This window comes from Pantherophis guttatus, chromosome 2 (assembly GCF_059756535.1).
Source record: "Pantherophis guttatus breed Tessera chromosome 2, ASM5975653v1, whole genome shotgun sequence".
Lineage (NCBI taxonomy): Eukaryota > Metazoa > Chordata > Lepidosauria > Squamata > Colubridae > Pantherophis > Pantherophis guttatus.
The window spans coordinates 42,025,938-42,044,290 of record NC_142064.1 but is presented as its reverse complement, the minus strand read 5'-3'; the positions used below and the strand labels follow the sequence as shown (position 1 = coordinate 42,044,290).

The following is an 18,353-nucleotide window of genomic DNA, read 5'->3' as shown; positions in this document are numbered from 1 at the left end:
ACAGCAGAGGCAAAAAAAAAAAAAGGCTGTGCATATGGGATGCCCACTATATCATTGTATTTTTTTCATTGTTTATTCTATTGTTCCATTACTTTACTATTGTTATGTTTACACTTCTTTTTATTTCTTTGTTTTTATTGTTGTAAACCACTTACAGTAGCCCCATGGCAAAATAGGTGGCAGATAAATTTAACAAACAAATAAAATAAATTGGGAGTGAGAAAATCCAACCAAGAACACAAGGAACTGAATGATAGCAAAGTATAGTCTCAACATACTTGTGTGGAACAAATGCAATTTAAAATAAATAATGCTTACTGATGCCTATATTAAGAAATAAACTTATTGTTCCATAATATAATTCCACAAATTGCTATAGGCTATATCACTAGAGCCAAGAGCCAATGTTAATGGAAGTGAACAAGTCAAGAGTCTTGTTAATACATCACTTCCAGCCATGCCAATTCAGTGGTAACATAGAGATTTTAGACTGCAATCTTTAGATCTAAAGTCTAATTTTATATATCTCTATTTAAAAAAAAAATAATTCACTTTGGCAGGATTTGTTTCCCCTAAAAACGTATGATTCCATTTTACTTTTTAAAAGCACCATCAAAATCATTGGCACAATTTTGAGCAAATGCACAGAGGAGAGCACCAATGCTGATTTTTGCTAATTTGTTCAGCCTTCCTAATTTTGGTGGCCTCAAGTTATGTTGGGTAACATATCTCATTCAGGTGAGTTGTGTAATAGTAGTTAAAGTCCACAGCTAGAAGGCACCAATTTAAGATTGAAATGTAGTGCATTTGATGTGACTGTTTCAATTACTCAATCCAATTATAACTTTCTTTTCATTTTATATAAATTTGGTGATGGGGAAAAATCTACATAATTTGTTGTTATTTAATGATGTCTTTAAATATAGCACCAAGTAGTTTCTTAGGAAACATTTTCTAAAATGACAGCAAGGGGGAAATTCATATCATATTTGCCATGTGTCAATTTTATAAGTACTTATATTCAAAATAATTAAGACTTAAAAATGAGTTGGTGTTTAATTAGAAAAGTTTTTTTGTTTAATTAAAATGTCTCCAATCTATAATCTATCCAATTAGTTGGTTAAATATGATTACAGTTCTAACATTTCCCCACTCACACTTGCTAAAAAAGAAGCTACTTCCGTACTATTCCTTTTTCTTTGTTCTTCAGTTGAGTACAAGACAGAGATCCAAACATTATAACAAGTATTTGGAAAAATGTTCTGCATGCACAAACCCATAATTTTTTGCAAGTTAAATTTTTAACATGCAAGTTCTACCTAAATGTTTAATATTTCAATAAATTTTTTAAAATTATATTTCACATGAAGTTTATTTTACCCTGTTTCATACTGTAGACTTTATTTTCAATTACTTTGTAGAAAAATACTTCCCAGTTGAAATTTAAGTTTAGCTGAACCCTATTTCCAAGAATGAATATAGGTATACAAACATTTATGTTTTTTATTCCTATACTGTTGAAGTGTTTAGTCATTTCATCAGAACCATATATTATATTAAGGAATATGTACAGGCATGTGTTTCAAGTTGTGTGACAATATATACCAGCCATATTATTTTTTTATTTATAGATGTACAACTTTTCCTTCTTACACAGTTGCCCTTTTTCCAGGGTTCACATAATTAAACATACAGTGCTTTGATTTTGTTAAAAAACTAAATGATAAATATATTAAATACTTACTTGTAGACTGTTGAAAATGACAAAGAAGATCAGCATCCATAGATGCCTGTAAGCCATGTGCAGTCCTCCCCATAGCCATGTCATGGAAATGAGGGCAAATAAGTACAAAACCAATGGAATCTCTAGAAATCATAAAAACATGAATTTATCACATTGACATGCTCTGCAAAAATAGCTTGGATATCAACAGTTTATGAAGATATTTTAACTTATCAATACTTCTGTGACCATCAATCCTATCTGGGATGGCTAGGCACAGTCTTTCCCTTCCAGTACGCTGTTAGAGCTGAAGGTAGCTGACTGGGAGTTGGAGAAGAAACCCTAAAGCTATTTGGATGGATTATTCAGTAGATAAGCTCATCCAAAAAACTGAAGGCAAGATCAATCAATCAGTCAGTTCTGGTAGCAGATGATGAGGTTATATTACTATTATATTACTATTCTCTTAAAAAAAGTCCAGGCAAGACACCACATTTATTAATTGGATAAAGCATAGTTTGGCTTTGTACAACAGTACTGGAATTTAAGCATTAAAACTTGTTGAATGAGTAGATGTGTAATAAATAATCAATAATCAAAGAGCTGATGAGATGATATTAGGTTTCTATGCCTTGGAGGGAGGAAGGGAGAAAAGGAAGGAAGGGTTTTTAGGTGAACAAACTAGATTCCTTTATTCCATGAAAAATGCAAAGTTAAATGACACGATTGAGCTTTGGAGTTGACATTGCACTCAGAGCAGATCCAAAGTTCTTATTTATTCAGCTATGTACGTTTAAATTTGTACAGGTATTCTGCAAAATGTCACTCTTTCTCTACAGTGACTAACACTATTTTTAAAAAAACCCTGAAAGGATAATTAAATATAGGAAGTTCATAACTTAATCAGTTTTCAAACTTACATATTTACTCATAATAAATTATATATGGAACTTAGTAACAAACAGCATAGGTGTCTTTCAACAAGATAACAAAATATTGCTTCAAGATTATCAGTACAACTGCCATCATAAGAATGAAACTTTGCAAATCAATGCTTATCTTTTTCACAAACCAAGGGTAGGTTGAAGTGAAACATTGCTAAATCTTCTTGTACTGGTTCTTGCTTCCAATGTTTGCAGCATAAAATGTGAACAGTTACCTAGTTAAACCTTTTATCTGTCTAGCCTCATAATGTCAATTCTGAATTAGCATCTCTTCAGGTTTCACATAGATGTTTTTCAAGGTGCTGCCATCCAGATCATTTGACTGGAACTCTTTGAATCCGGTATTTCATACACTTCTTACACCATTTGAAATGTTAATCCCCTTCTAGAGATGAGTCAATGCATATACTTAATCCTATTCTCAGCAGCTGTTTGCATGCCCTTAATTTTAACACTTTTTGGAAGGTTTGGCATCTCTTTCTGTGACACAAAGGCATTATCAAAACAAGCATTGAGTCTAAGGAATCAGAGACTATATGAAAATAATGTTTTCTTTAGGATGTTTTAAACTTTAACATCTTTGATTCTTTGTCTAGGATAGGTATTTCTTCTTCTGCACTGTACTGCAGCCATATGACATTGTAAATTATTTCCTGAAGAAATCTATGGGGAATAGGAATTCCTATTTTTAACTTTCTGCATTTAATTTTCAGTGTATACTGAGATTATCCATCTATCTGGTGCAATACAAGAAAAGGAAAATAAAAAAATATTCTGATATCTGCAGATCAACCTGAGAAAGAACATCTGAAGCCCTAGAGATTGTCTGTTGGTCAGCATAGAAAAGAGATCAGTGGTCTAATTCCTTATTAGGCAGCCTTCCTATGTCTCATTGGAAAAAAAATATGACGGATTTTGATTGCATGGATGATTGTACATATCTTCAATTAGAGTTCAGATAAATAAGACTATATATACATGAAGCTATACATATACACTGAAATGAATTCGAGCATATACTTTTATACAAATCAAATTTATGCCAATGAACCAAGTTGAAATGTTCCCAGCAAATTTTGTCTTGTAGAATTATGGCAATAATCAATTACAGCAGTTTTCAACTATTTTCACTATAAATGTACATGCAGCAAAATCCTGGGAGAAGGGTGGTGAGTGAGGGTAGAGTCTGTCTAATGGGACAGATTGATGAAAGCAGCATTATGCTGTTTGTGATGAAGCCTGCTCCTTTTCAATGTGCATTGTAATGAATATTGCCGCACAACAGCATAATACTACTTTCATCATCTTGGTAAATGATGGAACCTAAAGATGCGAACGTTTATACATATGTATTCTGTTTCAATTTCTCTTTTTAAGTGTGAATCTTGTATAGCCTCTGTATCATGAAGGAATTAAGGCCATTGGTGCTATGTAATAATAAACTAATCAATATCCTGAAATAAGTTAGAAGACAATGCATAAAGCATTCATATATGTATGAGAGTTGGGCTGTATTCCTGTGTAATGGTGGAATCTAAGAACAAAATGGTATTGAAAAATTGAAAATATGTGGCCATGCCTTGCGGAGTATAGTGGGCCATAGTTAATGTAACAATGATATTACAAGATTTTTACAATGTAGTATATAACAGCTTTCCGTCAGCAACCTAGACTATCCCTCTTTACTGGGTTTCTGAAAAGCAGTAGTTCTCAGTAAAGCTTTTGGGAATGAAGGAACGATAAGCCTGCCCTTGAGGGGGGTAAATCAGGCTGGCATTATGTTACTTTGATTATAGTAATGGGGAGCTTTCAGGAACTGAGAAACAAAGAAATCAGAGAAGTAAATAACAACTAAACAAGCAAACATGGAATGAAAACTACAATATTGAGAATCAAAGGGAGAAAAATACTGCGTCACCTTTTGATGTTTATTGAAGTATAAATGTGCCAATAATAGAGCAAATGACAAATACAAGGTGGTCTCTTTGAGACCGCCTTCTACCGCATAGCTCCCAGCGACCGGTAAGATCCCAAAGAGTTGGTCTCCTCCGGGTCCCGTCAACTAAACAATGCCGGCTGGCAGGCCTGCAGGGGAGGGCCTTCTCTGTGGCTGCCCCAGCTTTCTGGAATCAGTTACCTCCTGAGGTCCAGACCATCCCCACCCTATTGGCCTTCTGAAAAGCGGTGAAGACCTGGCTTTTCCGGCAGGCCTGGGGTCGTTGATCTCGCTCTTGCGATCTGGCGAGATCCGGCCATGAATGGTATGAATGAGTTTTAATGTTTTAAATTTTTAAATGTTTTTTATTAGGATTTTAAATGTATTGTGAGCCGCCCTGAGTCTTTGGAGAGGGGCGGCATATAAATTGAATTAAATTGAAAAATTGAAATTGAAATTTAGTATCTTAGAGAACCTGCTCTGTTGTCTAGTCTAACAAAGAAAGATACGTTTCCCCCCTCAATACATGGTTAGCAATGAATAGATTTGCAAACTAGAGCTTTTCTGTGGAGTTCTTAGTGGTCTCTGATGTTACCTAGTTTTGTAATGAAATATCTGCAAGAAAACCACCAAACTCAGAGAGCACCAAGGACTCCACAGTTCAACTTTGAACTACAAATATTCTCTTCTATCGGTAGTGCTCTTCCTTAAGATGGCCAGAATTACTATGATATAGATGAATCAGTCAATTTGTGACATATGACAGTAATCCGCTTACAATGACTGTTCTCCCTGCAGAAACAAGCAGAGTAAACATAAGGTCTTTTTTCATTGAAGCAGATAGTATTAGCATGTGGGGATATCCTTTAATATTTCTTCATGAGCCAGGCAGAAACTGGAGTGTATAAGCAGATTTTTATCATTGTATGGGCAAGCAGCAGTATTCAGATTAAATGGACACCAGCACAAAGGCCTCTGAAAATTAGAATCAATGAAGCTGCAAGTAGTGGAACACCACTAACTTAACTCCAACTATTACAGAGCTTTGAAAGGGAATGTTCTACAGTAATCCAGCACACAAAATAGAGATTTTTGTGAACAGTATAACATTTCATGGTCTGTCAGAATTGACATGTTTTTGGAAATGAACTGACTGATGGATAGAAGAAAAGCAAGTACTGATATGACTTACCAGTTAGCATAAACTTAAAATTTCAATGTGAAAACTAGAACAAGATGGCAACAGATAGTAGATGGAGTGACAACTATGGGCAGAAGCTGCAATTGCCTGACATTCAAGTTATAGTAAAGTTTTAACATACAACAAATGAAAGCAGATGAAGGAAAGAGAAAATTTGAGGGCAGTAGTGGAGTTTAGGCATAATAGAGTATGATAGGAAAGAGAAATGGAAAACAAATGAGAAGCAGGGAAGCTATTTTGGAAGTAGAGAAGTGATGCAGATAGGAATTCCAAAGCCTAGTTGAATTTAACAATGAGACATTAACAAAATAATGAGATACGTTTCTTATTGTCTGTGTACAGGGCTATTTGGCATGCCAACAAAACTAATTGAATGCAGCAGACATGTATATCTAAATAAACCCATCCTGTTGAATTGCTTATAACAACAGATATTCAAGGTATGATTTCATGCAATGCTGGATAGATTCATATATATTCCTAAATCAGAATATGGTTTATTTAAGTTGGCTTAGTGTTTTTGGAACAATGAAACCAATGCAACAATAAATTCAGTATACTATTTGTTAGTAACTATAGGTGATATTCTATATGTTATCTATTAGCATTTTTAAGCCAATAAATGCTTTTCAACCAAAGAGTCAATACACACACTCACCTACACCCATTATGCTATTACTTTTTGAGTAGGCAATGTTATGCAATGTGGAAAAAGAAATCAGAAATAGTAAGAAAGAATAACTAAAGGCATTCCGGTTGTTAGCTAATACTACAACTTTTCTAAAATCTACTCTTCAAAAATTAGCCCAGGTGGAAAAACAAATAGTATCGTGTGCAAGTAATTGCAACACCAGGTCCCTACATTCACTCTTGCCAAAATCTTGATACTATGGTTTAATATCAAGCAAAAAAAAAATATTGTGAAATGCTAGCAACCTGAAACCACATTTATTAGTAGAAAGTGTTAGAATATCCTAGCTAATGCAATTTTGTGTTCATTTAGCATCTCATTTAAACTCAAAGTGATCTACAATTTCACATCTATTTTAAGAAACTGTAAGAATAAATTAATGTGGTCTAAAACTGTAATAAAAAGGTGTAATATTTTTGACAATTATATTTAGATACTGCTATAATTCTTTGTTTTATTAGCAATCTGTTGTCTCAGTTGCAATAATATTCAGAACAAATGCTTTGGCTTCCAAAAGTTACTTAGCTCAAGAAGCAAGAACATCTTGTTTTATTTTATAGATAAAAAATTAGTTTGAATGTATCAGAATGTGAATATTTGTAAAAGGATTAATGAATAGTTAATGAATAATTTTATGCTACCAACACTACCCAACTTGAATTCTGTTTATGATTCAGCATACACATTTATAATCTTGAAATATGTACATAAATCATTCCCATCTATAAACATTATGTAATCTATGGGAGTGTGTTACTTCTGTTACTGAAAGTCAGAGACTCTTTAGAACAGAGGTATGGAAAATAAAACTCTTTTTTTCAAAAATATTTGTGCAGCTGAAATAAATCCTTATGAACACGAGACTTAGAAAACTCAACTGTACAATTAATACATAAGCTGTCTGCATGAGTTTTTTAATATATATCCTATATTACAAGTGACTAGCCTTAACCAAACTTTAGAAGTTTTTTAAAATGACAAAAACAGAATGGAGGACAGCAATTTGGAGTAAGCGAAGTAAATAATTGTGCTTCCCTTTTGGATCTACTACAAATAGTGTAAATTGAGAGAATAAGTGATGACAAGAGAAATGCATATTGAGAGATATCATAATTTACATTTTTACAACTGATTATAGCTCAAGCTGTTAGCTGCTTGAGTTTTCTTTTAGCTACTATTTTGGCTCCTATAAAAATATTTTTAAAACTCTTGGCAAACAACAAAATGCTTTGCAGAAAACACATCCAACTAATTTAGAAAACAACCTGAACCAACTCAAACCTTCCAGATAATTAAAGAATATGCTTTTGTAACTTTAATATTATTATTCCAGGAATCAGAAAACATTCTGTATTGAAGTTTGGTTTTAACAATGCAAATGTTTGATAATGAAATTTAGTGTGATAACACTGCAAAATTTAGGGCTTATATTCCAGCCTTCAACTCCACTTTGTAGTATTCTGGGAGATTGGCTTTAATTTGCAAAGACAATTTATTCATATACCTCGAGAAAGCTTCAAAAATACAGATACAGAATGCATTCCTATGAACACTTTACTACACATATGTCCCAAAGGAGACAATGGCTGGCTAACATATTTCAAACCAGAATTCTTATACTAGATACAATCCAAAAAGCTGTTTTCCTGATCAGCCCTATATGGCTCTTTGCAGTGGTGGGTTGCTCCCGGTTCAGGCAAACCGGTAGTGGTGATGATGTGACGTCACTGAACCGATTCTGTTTGACTGGGAACTCGGCCCTCCCGCCCGCCCCCATGTTAAACTTACCTTTATTTCTTGTTTTTTAGCCCAGCTGATAGGTGCGGCAGAGTGGATTGCCGCACCTCAGCTGAGCAGAAACCTAATGTGCTTGTGCAAAGCGCGTGCGTGAAGAGAACTGTGGTAACACCGGTTGGAACCCGCCACTGGCTCTTCGTCTTCCAACTCCTGGTATCTGCCCCTTTTTCTGTAGGAAGTGTTTCATGCTAGAATTCAACTGCAGTTTCAAAGCGGTTAGGAAAAAAAGATACCTTAGCAGAGTCACCCCACTGAATTGCATATGCTCACATATGTTACACATATGTTACGAAGCCCGAAATAAAACAATCCATGTATGGAGGCAAGTGAAGTTTGCCTGACTGGGAGTGAAGTGATTGCCTTATGTCGTGACTTCATTTTGAAGTGGGTAACAGTAAAGTCAACCATGATGGGTAAATCAGCGGAACCAATTTCAATATTATAAATGAGCTTTTACTGACTTTATTTTTACATCACATACATTTCAACTGGCTCCCTAATTATTTTAGTGCTCTTACCTATCCAATAACCAAGGAGCAAAATAAGCATTGCACAGGAAGATATTAATTTGGGGACTTATTAAATCAACTATTCAACATCAACTAGCTATAAAATAGAGAAACCAGACCAAAGATGGTGATAAAGGCCAAATCTAATTGCTTTTATTCTCTTTAAGGCCCTACTTGCCCAAGCCAGAAGGAAGCAATGAAATTACATGTGGGGAATATTTATGCTACTGGTCTATGATTTCCTTCTAGGAACTCTGCAAACTAAACCTATTACATTTTTATTTTTAAGAATTTCTAAAGCAGATATTTTACATACATGCATTAATCATGTGAATGTAATGTACATACATTAATCATGAAGCAATAGAACATAGGAGAATAAATAGCTGAAAATCAATTTAAAAGGACTGTAGTTGTCTTAGTGGAAGTGCCCTATTTCTTTAAAAATAGTGTAGCAAAATAAATTGGTCCAAATTTCTTTTGCAGACAGTTGTCACTTTCTTCTTCCACTTTCTAGTATACTGAATTAATGAGATTCAGAGGTAGGAACATGATATAATTATTTAACTTAATTTGCATATAATAGAAAAAAGTTTCCAAATCAATAGAATGACAGCAACTAGAGTTGTGAACTTTCAGTCTCTTTCACAACTTCTATAGAACATGAGACTTGGCCAGTTCTGAAATATTCCCCAGATTCATAAAGCACAGACAATTGTTGATTATGATACTGTGAGAAGTACACCCTGAAGACAGAAGCTAATAGGCAGGCAAAACTAAAAGAAGCCTATAAATTGGATTACTATTCTTTCTAACCTGTGGAAAGGATCATAGAGATTTCTTTTTTTATTTTAACAATTTGCTTTTATTATTGTTTATACTGCTTGAAAGCCACTTAAGAATGATTATCTTGTAAGTTGAGACCTAATTATATACATATATAAATATCCTAAACATTCATCTTCCACACATGAAATTCTAGCACTCTTAAGAAGCTACTCAAACAAGCACTCACTTGATGAACATGCAACATCTAAATGGAAACTGAGATTTAAAATCATCCAATGTATTCAAAAATATGTATGTATGAGTTGGATTGTTGCCAGAGTTTATCATTCCCAATAAATTACATCTTCCTTGTGGAAGATGCCATTCTCTGAAAATATTTATTACTGCCAAAAGTTTACCCTTTCTTTGCTTAGAGGCACTGAATTCCTTCCATGAAATTCTTTATAACTGTTGCAAAGTTAATAGTTGGTCAATATAATTTTTAAGTGAGGGAAAATATCTAGTTCCTTGCTGAAAAGTAGTATGATCCACTAGATGATTACTTGACCAGAAATTTGTCATAGCGTGCAAAAAAAAAAAAAAAAAAAAAAGTCTAGAAATATGTGTGCTACAGAAAATGGCTGAACAAAAAATAGTTCCAGATGGTTGAAACCAGTGGTGGGATTCAAAATGTTTTACTACCGGTTCTGTGGGCGTGGCTTGGTGGGCATGGTGTGGCTTGGTAAGCGTGGCTTGGTGGGCATGGCAGGGGAAGGATACTATAAAATCTCCATTCCCTCCCCACTCCAGGGGAAGGTTATTGCAAAATCCCCATTTCCTCCTGATCAGCTGCGACTCGGGAGGCAGATAATAGATGGGGGCGGGGCCAGTCAGAGGTGGTATTTACCAGTGCGCCGAACTACTCAAAATTTCTGCTACCGGTTCTCCAGAACTGGTCAGAACCTGCTGAATACCACATCTGGTTGAAACAAGTTGCATGTCACCCACAATAAACCCGCAAACATATATACAGATCAATTAATGTCAGTCTCATAATCACGTGAGGAATGGTGGCACAATGGTTAGAGTGCAGATGTGCGTTACATCATGGCTTTAATTGCCAAGCAATATTCTTTTTCTGTTAAAAAATAGCCAGTAGACACCACATATCTAATCAACATTGTTTCATATTAATACACCGTGCTACATGTTGATTTTAAAATGGGTCAGATGTGATTCACTTAGCAACTCTCTCCTTCATCTTATTTACTTGCCACTGATGGCTAATTGGTCATAATTCATTTTGCCTCATGATATTTATTGTGACAACAAAAGTCATGAGAATTATTATTCAAGTATATCTTACAAAATGAATAAAAACATTGATATACCTAGGTAGAGCTGTGAGAGATCAAGAGCTAAAGCTGATTCAGAGCATACACAAACTTGCTCATAGCATCTATTGGAAGTATGACATATTTTCCTATAATCATGCCACTGCTACCATTTAACCACAGAAAAAAAATGTACTGTTGTAAAGTGCTATATGTGCATCTATACACACTATGAATCAAAGTTTGCCCCTCAGATCTCTGCATAATCCTCTTTATTCATATGTAAAGCCCTATCTGAATGCCCTGAGATTTATTTGATTTATATGGCTGCCCATATCAATACATGACCAGGGGCAGCTAATAGTATTAAAAATTAGTCACACTATGAAGAGCTGCTGATTTGGAAGTGTCCTTTATATCATAGTGTACACTGCTATTCTTAGCCAACTTAATTTCAGCAGAACTGGAATTTCCATTTTAATTGCACTACAGGAATATGTGAATGTGTGTGAGAGTAGATTTAGGATTACGTCATGCTAGCTTTTTTTCTGAATAAACAAAGCATTTCAGGGTCCATGGTTTATGCCAACAGTAAATTCACTAGCAAGCTCCTCCCATGTGTAGAAATAGGCTCACACGGGATTAAAGTAAAACAAATGCAAATAATAATAGGATCCCTAATATTTTAAATGTATACAATATCACATAAACAAAATTACTTTGTTATTTAGAGGAGTATAAGTGGAGCAAATGCCACCCTTAAAATATGACTAAAATGTTTAAAATACATGGAGATTTAGAAATTATTTGAGTTATTAAACTTTTCCCAGAAACATATGTCCATACTGCTTCATAGTGAACTGAATTTTTTGTTGTTTAAAATCCCTATGTGTTACTTCCTCTAGTTAAGTGTATTTTCTTCTAAAAGATGGGGAAGCCCACTGACCCTGTATAATTTAGTTTGTAGCAGGTTGCAAAATGCATTCACTGTTAGAAAGAGATGACTGGAGTGATTAAACAGCTAAATTCCTATAAGAAGTACATCAGTGGTCAAGTCACCAGGCAGTATCCTTACTAGGGGAAACCTCCATTCTGTGTTCACATATTTGTATGCATGATTGCTCAACCACAGTTTACTAAATCCATTTTTTCTGGATTTACATAATGTACAGAAGAATGAGTTAACCACAAGGGCTGGTTCTGAACAACATGCCAGGATGGCTGGTATGTTTTTAGTCTGTATACTGTGCAAACACAGCCTCTTACCAGTTTCTATTTACATCTGTGTATGATTGATATCTAGAAGAAGAAAGAAAAAATTTAACAATATCCCTTCAAAACCATCAGTGACTATATCTGACTATCAACTCCTGGCAAATCATTGCTATCTGCTGATTTATTACTACTGAGGAGCTTGGGATAGAGTGTTGATTCCACCATCAACCAGTGTTAGCTTTTTGAGGAAGTCCAGACAAGAAGCATAACAATGAACATTAGCTGTATCTTTATTGCAAGGCTATATTAACAGAGTTTTGCAAGGACCGAGATATCTTTCATATGTGGCTCTTCCTCTTGTTTCCCATTCCCCACATACCATTAGACAGACAAAAAATAAAGGACACTGATTTTTAAATCCATACTTCTAAATGTGCACTTAATAGTTTTGGATTTGCATAGTTCAAATATGCAAGAACCAGAGTGAAATATCTGCTTCATTAACAACCCTTCCCCACACATATTTTCTCTATGTAGCTACCTCAAGTCTAACCTAATTATCTCAATTATATCATTTATCAAAAATGAGAAGACACATTGAATTCTCCTCATCCTGAAGTGCCTAAATGCATATTAAAAAAATGGCATCCTTTGACCTTTTTATGCTGCCAAGCCAGCAAAAGGATGACTGCATGTAGCAAGGAATATATCATCAGCAAAGCATGAAAGAGACTAAAAATTATAAGGCTACCATTAAAACCAAAGGGCCGTATAATAAAAAAGGAGAACCTTAACACAAAGATTTGACCTTTACAAGGAGATATGAGCATTATATCTGAAAACATCCTAGTGACATTCAAAACCAACAGGTGTCCTCTATCAAACACTGCAGCCATCCTCCCCTTCCTTCCACCTGTTCTCCATGTGAGAACAGTCACTCATATCACTTCAGCATCTACACTGACTTCCTATTGTTTTCTAAATGCAACCCAAAGGGCTATTTTCAATCCATCTCCAGAAAAGTTCTGACAGCTGGGAATCATCACATGCTTTTATATTGGTCTAGCATGGGCATCTAGAGAAAGATTCTGCATGGATTTAGATTGAAAATGTATCTTGTCTAGGAGCAGTTTTGGTTTTATTTCTTTACATATTTTGGGGGGGGGGGGCTAAGTGCTAGTCAAAACATGCTTTGTGATGGTTGGGAGGTTTTGTAGAAGACTGTTTTAGCCATGCTATAGTAGTATAGTAAAGTATAGCTTTTATTGTTATTGTACATCATATATACAACAAAATTGGTTTAGCCTCTCTGGTGCAATCCATAACAGAAAATACAAAACAACATAAATAGTATAGAGAATAATCCCTATACAAGTAATTGGGAAAAATTATTTGTATAGTAATTTCCACCAGCAGGGCATCATGCTTTATAAGGAAAAGGCTTTTCAGGTAGCCCAGCAGGACAAATGCTCTGCTGAACATCTGGAGAAGGGCTGCCAGGCAGAGTAGACAGATATGATATACTTGCAAGAAAGTTTGAGGTAGTGTTTCTCAATCCTGTCAACGTTAAACACATGGAGTGGCTGGGGAATCCTGAGAGTTTTAGCCATGCTGGCTTGGGAATTCTGAAGTCTACACACCTTAAAGGGGTCAAGATTGAGAAACACTGTTTTAAGGTACTTTTATGCCAGATTAGATAGATTCTGTTAAAAATTGAGTCCTCATTTGGAACCTTTATTTTTCAATTTGTGCTAGTGTAAAACACACAAATTCAATTTTATATGCTTCAAGGAGGTTTCGATCTCTCCCTTTGGAAGATATTTGCTCTCTGCAAATGTTTTCCAACACAAATGTGCAAGCTACCTCGAACCTTCAATTCAGGCTTAAAGGTCTTCTTCTGTGTAGTAAGGTTAAACAGTTCATTATAACTTATGCAGCATAAATAAGCAGACAGAAATCTCCTTAATGTGTTCTTAGTTCTCCTTTAACAGTACATTCCTTAAAGTCAATCAATTTAGAAATTAGTTTTGACAATCTTAGGTCTTGTTAACTTTCATTGGTCTAGGTCAAAATATATCTATTGATGGGTCTTAATTTAGTTCTATTTTTCACAATAGAAATAAGCAGAAACTTTTTCCATAGGAGGGTGGGTGGAAATTCAACTGATAAAGCATTGTGTATTGCTACACATTCAGGCCAAAATATCTCATCAATTACATTTTTACCGTACTCAACATAGCATTATTGAAAGTATAAAAAGGCAATATATTTAGAGAGCCTAAAACTTAGAGAAATCTAAGTTGTTGGCTTAATTCAATATAGTTCATATTTCATACCTGCTGCATTGGTTCTTCCTCTAAATACATCATCATAAGCTTTCCACTGGGGTGTCACTTGATAAACATGGATGAACACCACAAACACTACCACCAGGCATACTAGTGGTACCAGGGCAGCAGTAAAAAGAGCTGCATAAATATTTGGAATGAAGCACCTGAAAGGGAAAAAGAAAACAGAGTCATTATCAAATATTATGGAACTTTGACTGGAATGTGGAAGTCACCCACACACGTTGTTTAACCATATGATTTTCGAGAGTAAAAAGGAAATTCAAATGGCATTTAATTATCTCATATATCTTGAATTTATAAGAGACAGTGACTGTCAAAATGGGATTAAGTTTTTTTAGAGTATGATAAAAGTTTTTATAAATGCACTTTTCCCAAACAGAAAAAAGTTACTCACTCAAAAAACCCTCCTATATATACATTTATCTAATGTCAAACTTAGTAGCACTATTTAAAAAAAAATATGCATTTTTGTAAATTTATCATTGGTTAACACATTCTTTAAAATTTCTTTAAAAGTATATATTAAACCAAAAATGATTGGCATATAATGAAAGGTTCCTTTTAGATAAAACAACTGTGGATTGCCTTTTGTAATAACTCCTCCCTCTAGTTTTCCTTTTTCAGTTGGAGAAGTGAATAGGGCTAGATCTCACCCATTCAAAAACCATTAATACTTGCCTCCTGTAAACCCAATTATGGTGGGTTCTTTGGATGTAAATAAATGAGAATTGGTGTTTTAACGCAAAAAATGAAAATTGCTCTACTGCAGAGGACTGTCGTTAACAACTGAATTGTCTATTTCACCGAAGCTTCAGTAGATCAGTAGATTTCTGCACACTCTGTAACAAGCTGTTCGGTTAAATGTAAGAACACTGTGCAAATCCACTTGTAAGCAATAAAATTTTTGAAAAAAAATAAAATAAAAAAAATAAAAAATAAAAAGAAATGAGAATTGACATAGTCCAGGAATATCTTCTTTTATCTTCTAGAAAAATGTACTGTTTGATTACTTTATCGGAATACTGTTAAGTTTTATTTACGTAGTTTAAAATATAGAATGCCAATAGTAACATTATTTGATTCACAAAACTTAATTGTATTTAAAGAACTTTTGGACTGAATTAGGTATTGAGGCACAGCAGTTCTTTTAAACTTCTATAAACCTCTGACTCCTTACCAACTTCAATAGCCCATTGATTCACATTCAATTTTTTCAAATCAGAAAGAAAAATAAGCAATTGGAATGTTCTAGCATCCCCACTGTTTCCCTTTTGTACATTCATTAGATAATAAAAATGTTGAATCTCCACAAAATGTTCAGGAATATCTCCCCATTGGTCAATTCTGACTAATTATGAGCAATACTGATCAGTAAAAGCTTGACTTACAACCAGGGGTGCAATGTTACCGGTTCACACAGTTCGGGTGAACCGGTAGTAATAAAAGCTACTGGTTCAGGTGAACCAGTAGTAAAAGAAAGCTACTGGTTCGTCTGAACCGGTATTTCCGACGATCAGCTGTGCCGCGCAATTCATATTCACTAGAAAGCAGGAAATCCTGCTTTCTAGTGAATCTAAATCATGCGGCACAACTGTTCTCCCTTGTGCTGCTTAGAGAGTCCATTGAATGGGGTTAATCCTCATGTGATTGACCAGAGACTGAGTAAGAATTTGTTTAAACACATCTCCTCTTCCTGTCTAGCCCCAGTTCTTTACTCAGTCCGGCCTTTAGAGACATAATTAGTTCCTTCATTGGATTCCCTAACCACCACATTGGAGAAATTTCTTTTCTTCCTGCATTTTAAAATTGTGGATTGCTTGTCAACGACAGCCAGCAAGCCATACAGACTCAAACGAAGCTCAGCTGAGCCGCGGCTTCGGCGGCGCCCTTTCCAGCCGCGTTTCTATTTTTAGAATGTAAGAATATGAGAAAAAGCAGATGCAAACAAATTATTGTACTAATTAAATGTACAAATCATCCACTTTGGTATACCCACCTATTGCATAGAAGGGTCTGAGCTATCTTGCAGTGAGTTATATATTATGGCTGGGCATGCCTATGGGAGAGAAGGGAACTTGTAGTGCTCTGAATCTTGATTTAGTTATGGGATTTGTATCCTGCTTATTTGAGTATGTTGGTGGATAACAGTTAACAGAATAAATAATAATAGCTTAAAAGTGCATTACATATAAGTTAGAAAATATTATAAATTATAACAAAATTAAGCTAACATAAAAAATTAAAGATAAAGTGGGGTCAAAACCATTATTGGGTTCATTAGTTCTTATGTACAGAAATTTCTCCCAAAATATCCACAGTTTTACAGCTTTCTGAAAAATAAGCAGTATATTCCAAAGGCAGGCAGCCATGCTGAGCAGACCTATCTCCAGAATTGGAAAAGCCAGTTTTTTAGCAAGTGCAAAGTTCAGAGGTCACCATAGGATTCACATCACTAACCAGAATTATTTAATAGATGATAACGAGCTCTCTTATGAAAGTGACCTATTTTTCTCTAATAATGCTAAGTCTCAATGGACTGTATGTAACTCTCAAGAACTATTACTTTGCGGACATGAAAAATATACTAAGCATATGTGTGAATATGAAACATTTTAGAAAGAAGGAAGGAAACTCTGTCGTATGTGGAAGATCAAGTTTAGTAGTCATCTATGGAAACTAAGCTTTCATCTGCAAGAATGTATATTACCATACCTCTGCATTGCAGAGAATATAGCAAGCTTCATACTACTATAATGGTGCCATTTTGTTAGGCATAAAATGTGGACAAGCACAAAGTTTATTACTTGACATTTTTATTATTGCAAATATACTGGCTAGGATTCTATGCTGATTTGGCTGAAACACATTAAGGGGGGCTGTAAAGAGAGAGAATTATGATGTCCAAATATTCTTCAGACAATTATGAATTTCCTGTTTGTGAAATACCCAGCATATTGTTTTACACAGCTTATATTATGGATTTATTGCACCCTAAAGTTTAGGTGGTATTTAATAATAGGTAGTGCTAATGATTGAAAGAAAAACCAGATTATGTTGATACTCTGGCAGCTGTCACTGTGACTATATATATACTCCAGGATGGGGCTCTATTGGATCTGTCATATATTGTGTCTCTCTGCATATCCTGCTTTCAGTCCAATGTGTGCGCATGACTATTTTCAACCCTTATCTCCTATTCCTGCGTGGGCCTTTCCTTCCTATTTGCAATGTCAGTTGCATATTTCTCCCATTGCATGCCAAATCCCTGACCTGATTGTGCTGCTCAGTGAGGAGTGGTGACAACATATTATAAGTAAATGTTATTTGAGTGCCTATTTGTTTTTGTTTTTGCTGACCGCATATTAAAGTTGGGAACTGTTTAGGATGTGATACTTTCTTTAGAATTATCAAAGTTTTGGGTATTCTGTTTTAATAACAGTTTTATAATATGAAAGTAGGTTTATTGTTGTACTTAGTGAGTTCACATATTAAAGCAATTGCCATGATACGTTTTACAATATAATATCTCAGAATGCAATACAGTAGTTTTTGTTCAATTGTAAATAGCCTAAAATCTTCCATTTAAAGATTGCCGCAGAGACCTGAATCACAGTCCTCTTATCAAAAGAGCTACATCTGCTTCTTTTTCCAGCTGATAGGCAGAAAATAAGGATTGATCAACCAAATTTTCTTATTGGCTATTTGTGCTGCATAGTGTTGCTGAACAAATACTAATACTAATACTGAGCCTGGTGGTGCAGCAGACTAAAGCACTGTTATTAACATCAATCTGTCTGCAATTACTGTTCATATCTCACCAGGCTCAAGGTTGACTCAGCCTTCCATCCTTTCTAAGGTAGGTAAAATGAGGACCCAGATTGTGG

General features: G+C 34.8%; 1 protein-coding gene across 1 annotated transcript in view; it reads right to left on the bottom strand.

The window, feature by feature from the left end:
• Positions 1–18,353, bottom strand: part of ADGRV1 (adhesion G protein-coupled receptor V1) — a 277,279-nt gene that overhangs the window by 30,196 nt on the left and 228,730 nt on the right. Inside the window, exons 86-87 of the mRNA XM_060690619.2 lie at positions 14,455–14,612; positions 1,745–1,866 (exon numbers count right to left, since the gene is read on the bottom strand). Coding sequence (XP_060546602.2) covers positions 1,745–1,866; positions 14,455–14,612 — 280 coding nt within the window. The remainder of the gene's footprint in view (positions 1–1,744; positions 1,867–14,454; positions 14,613–18,353) is intronic.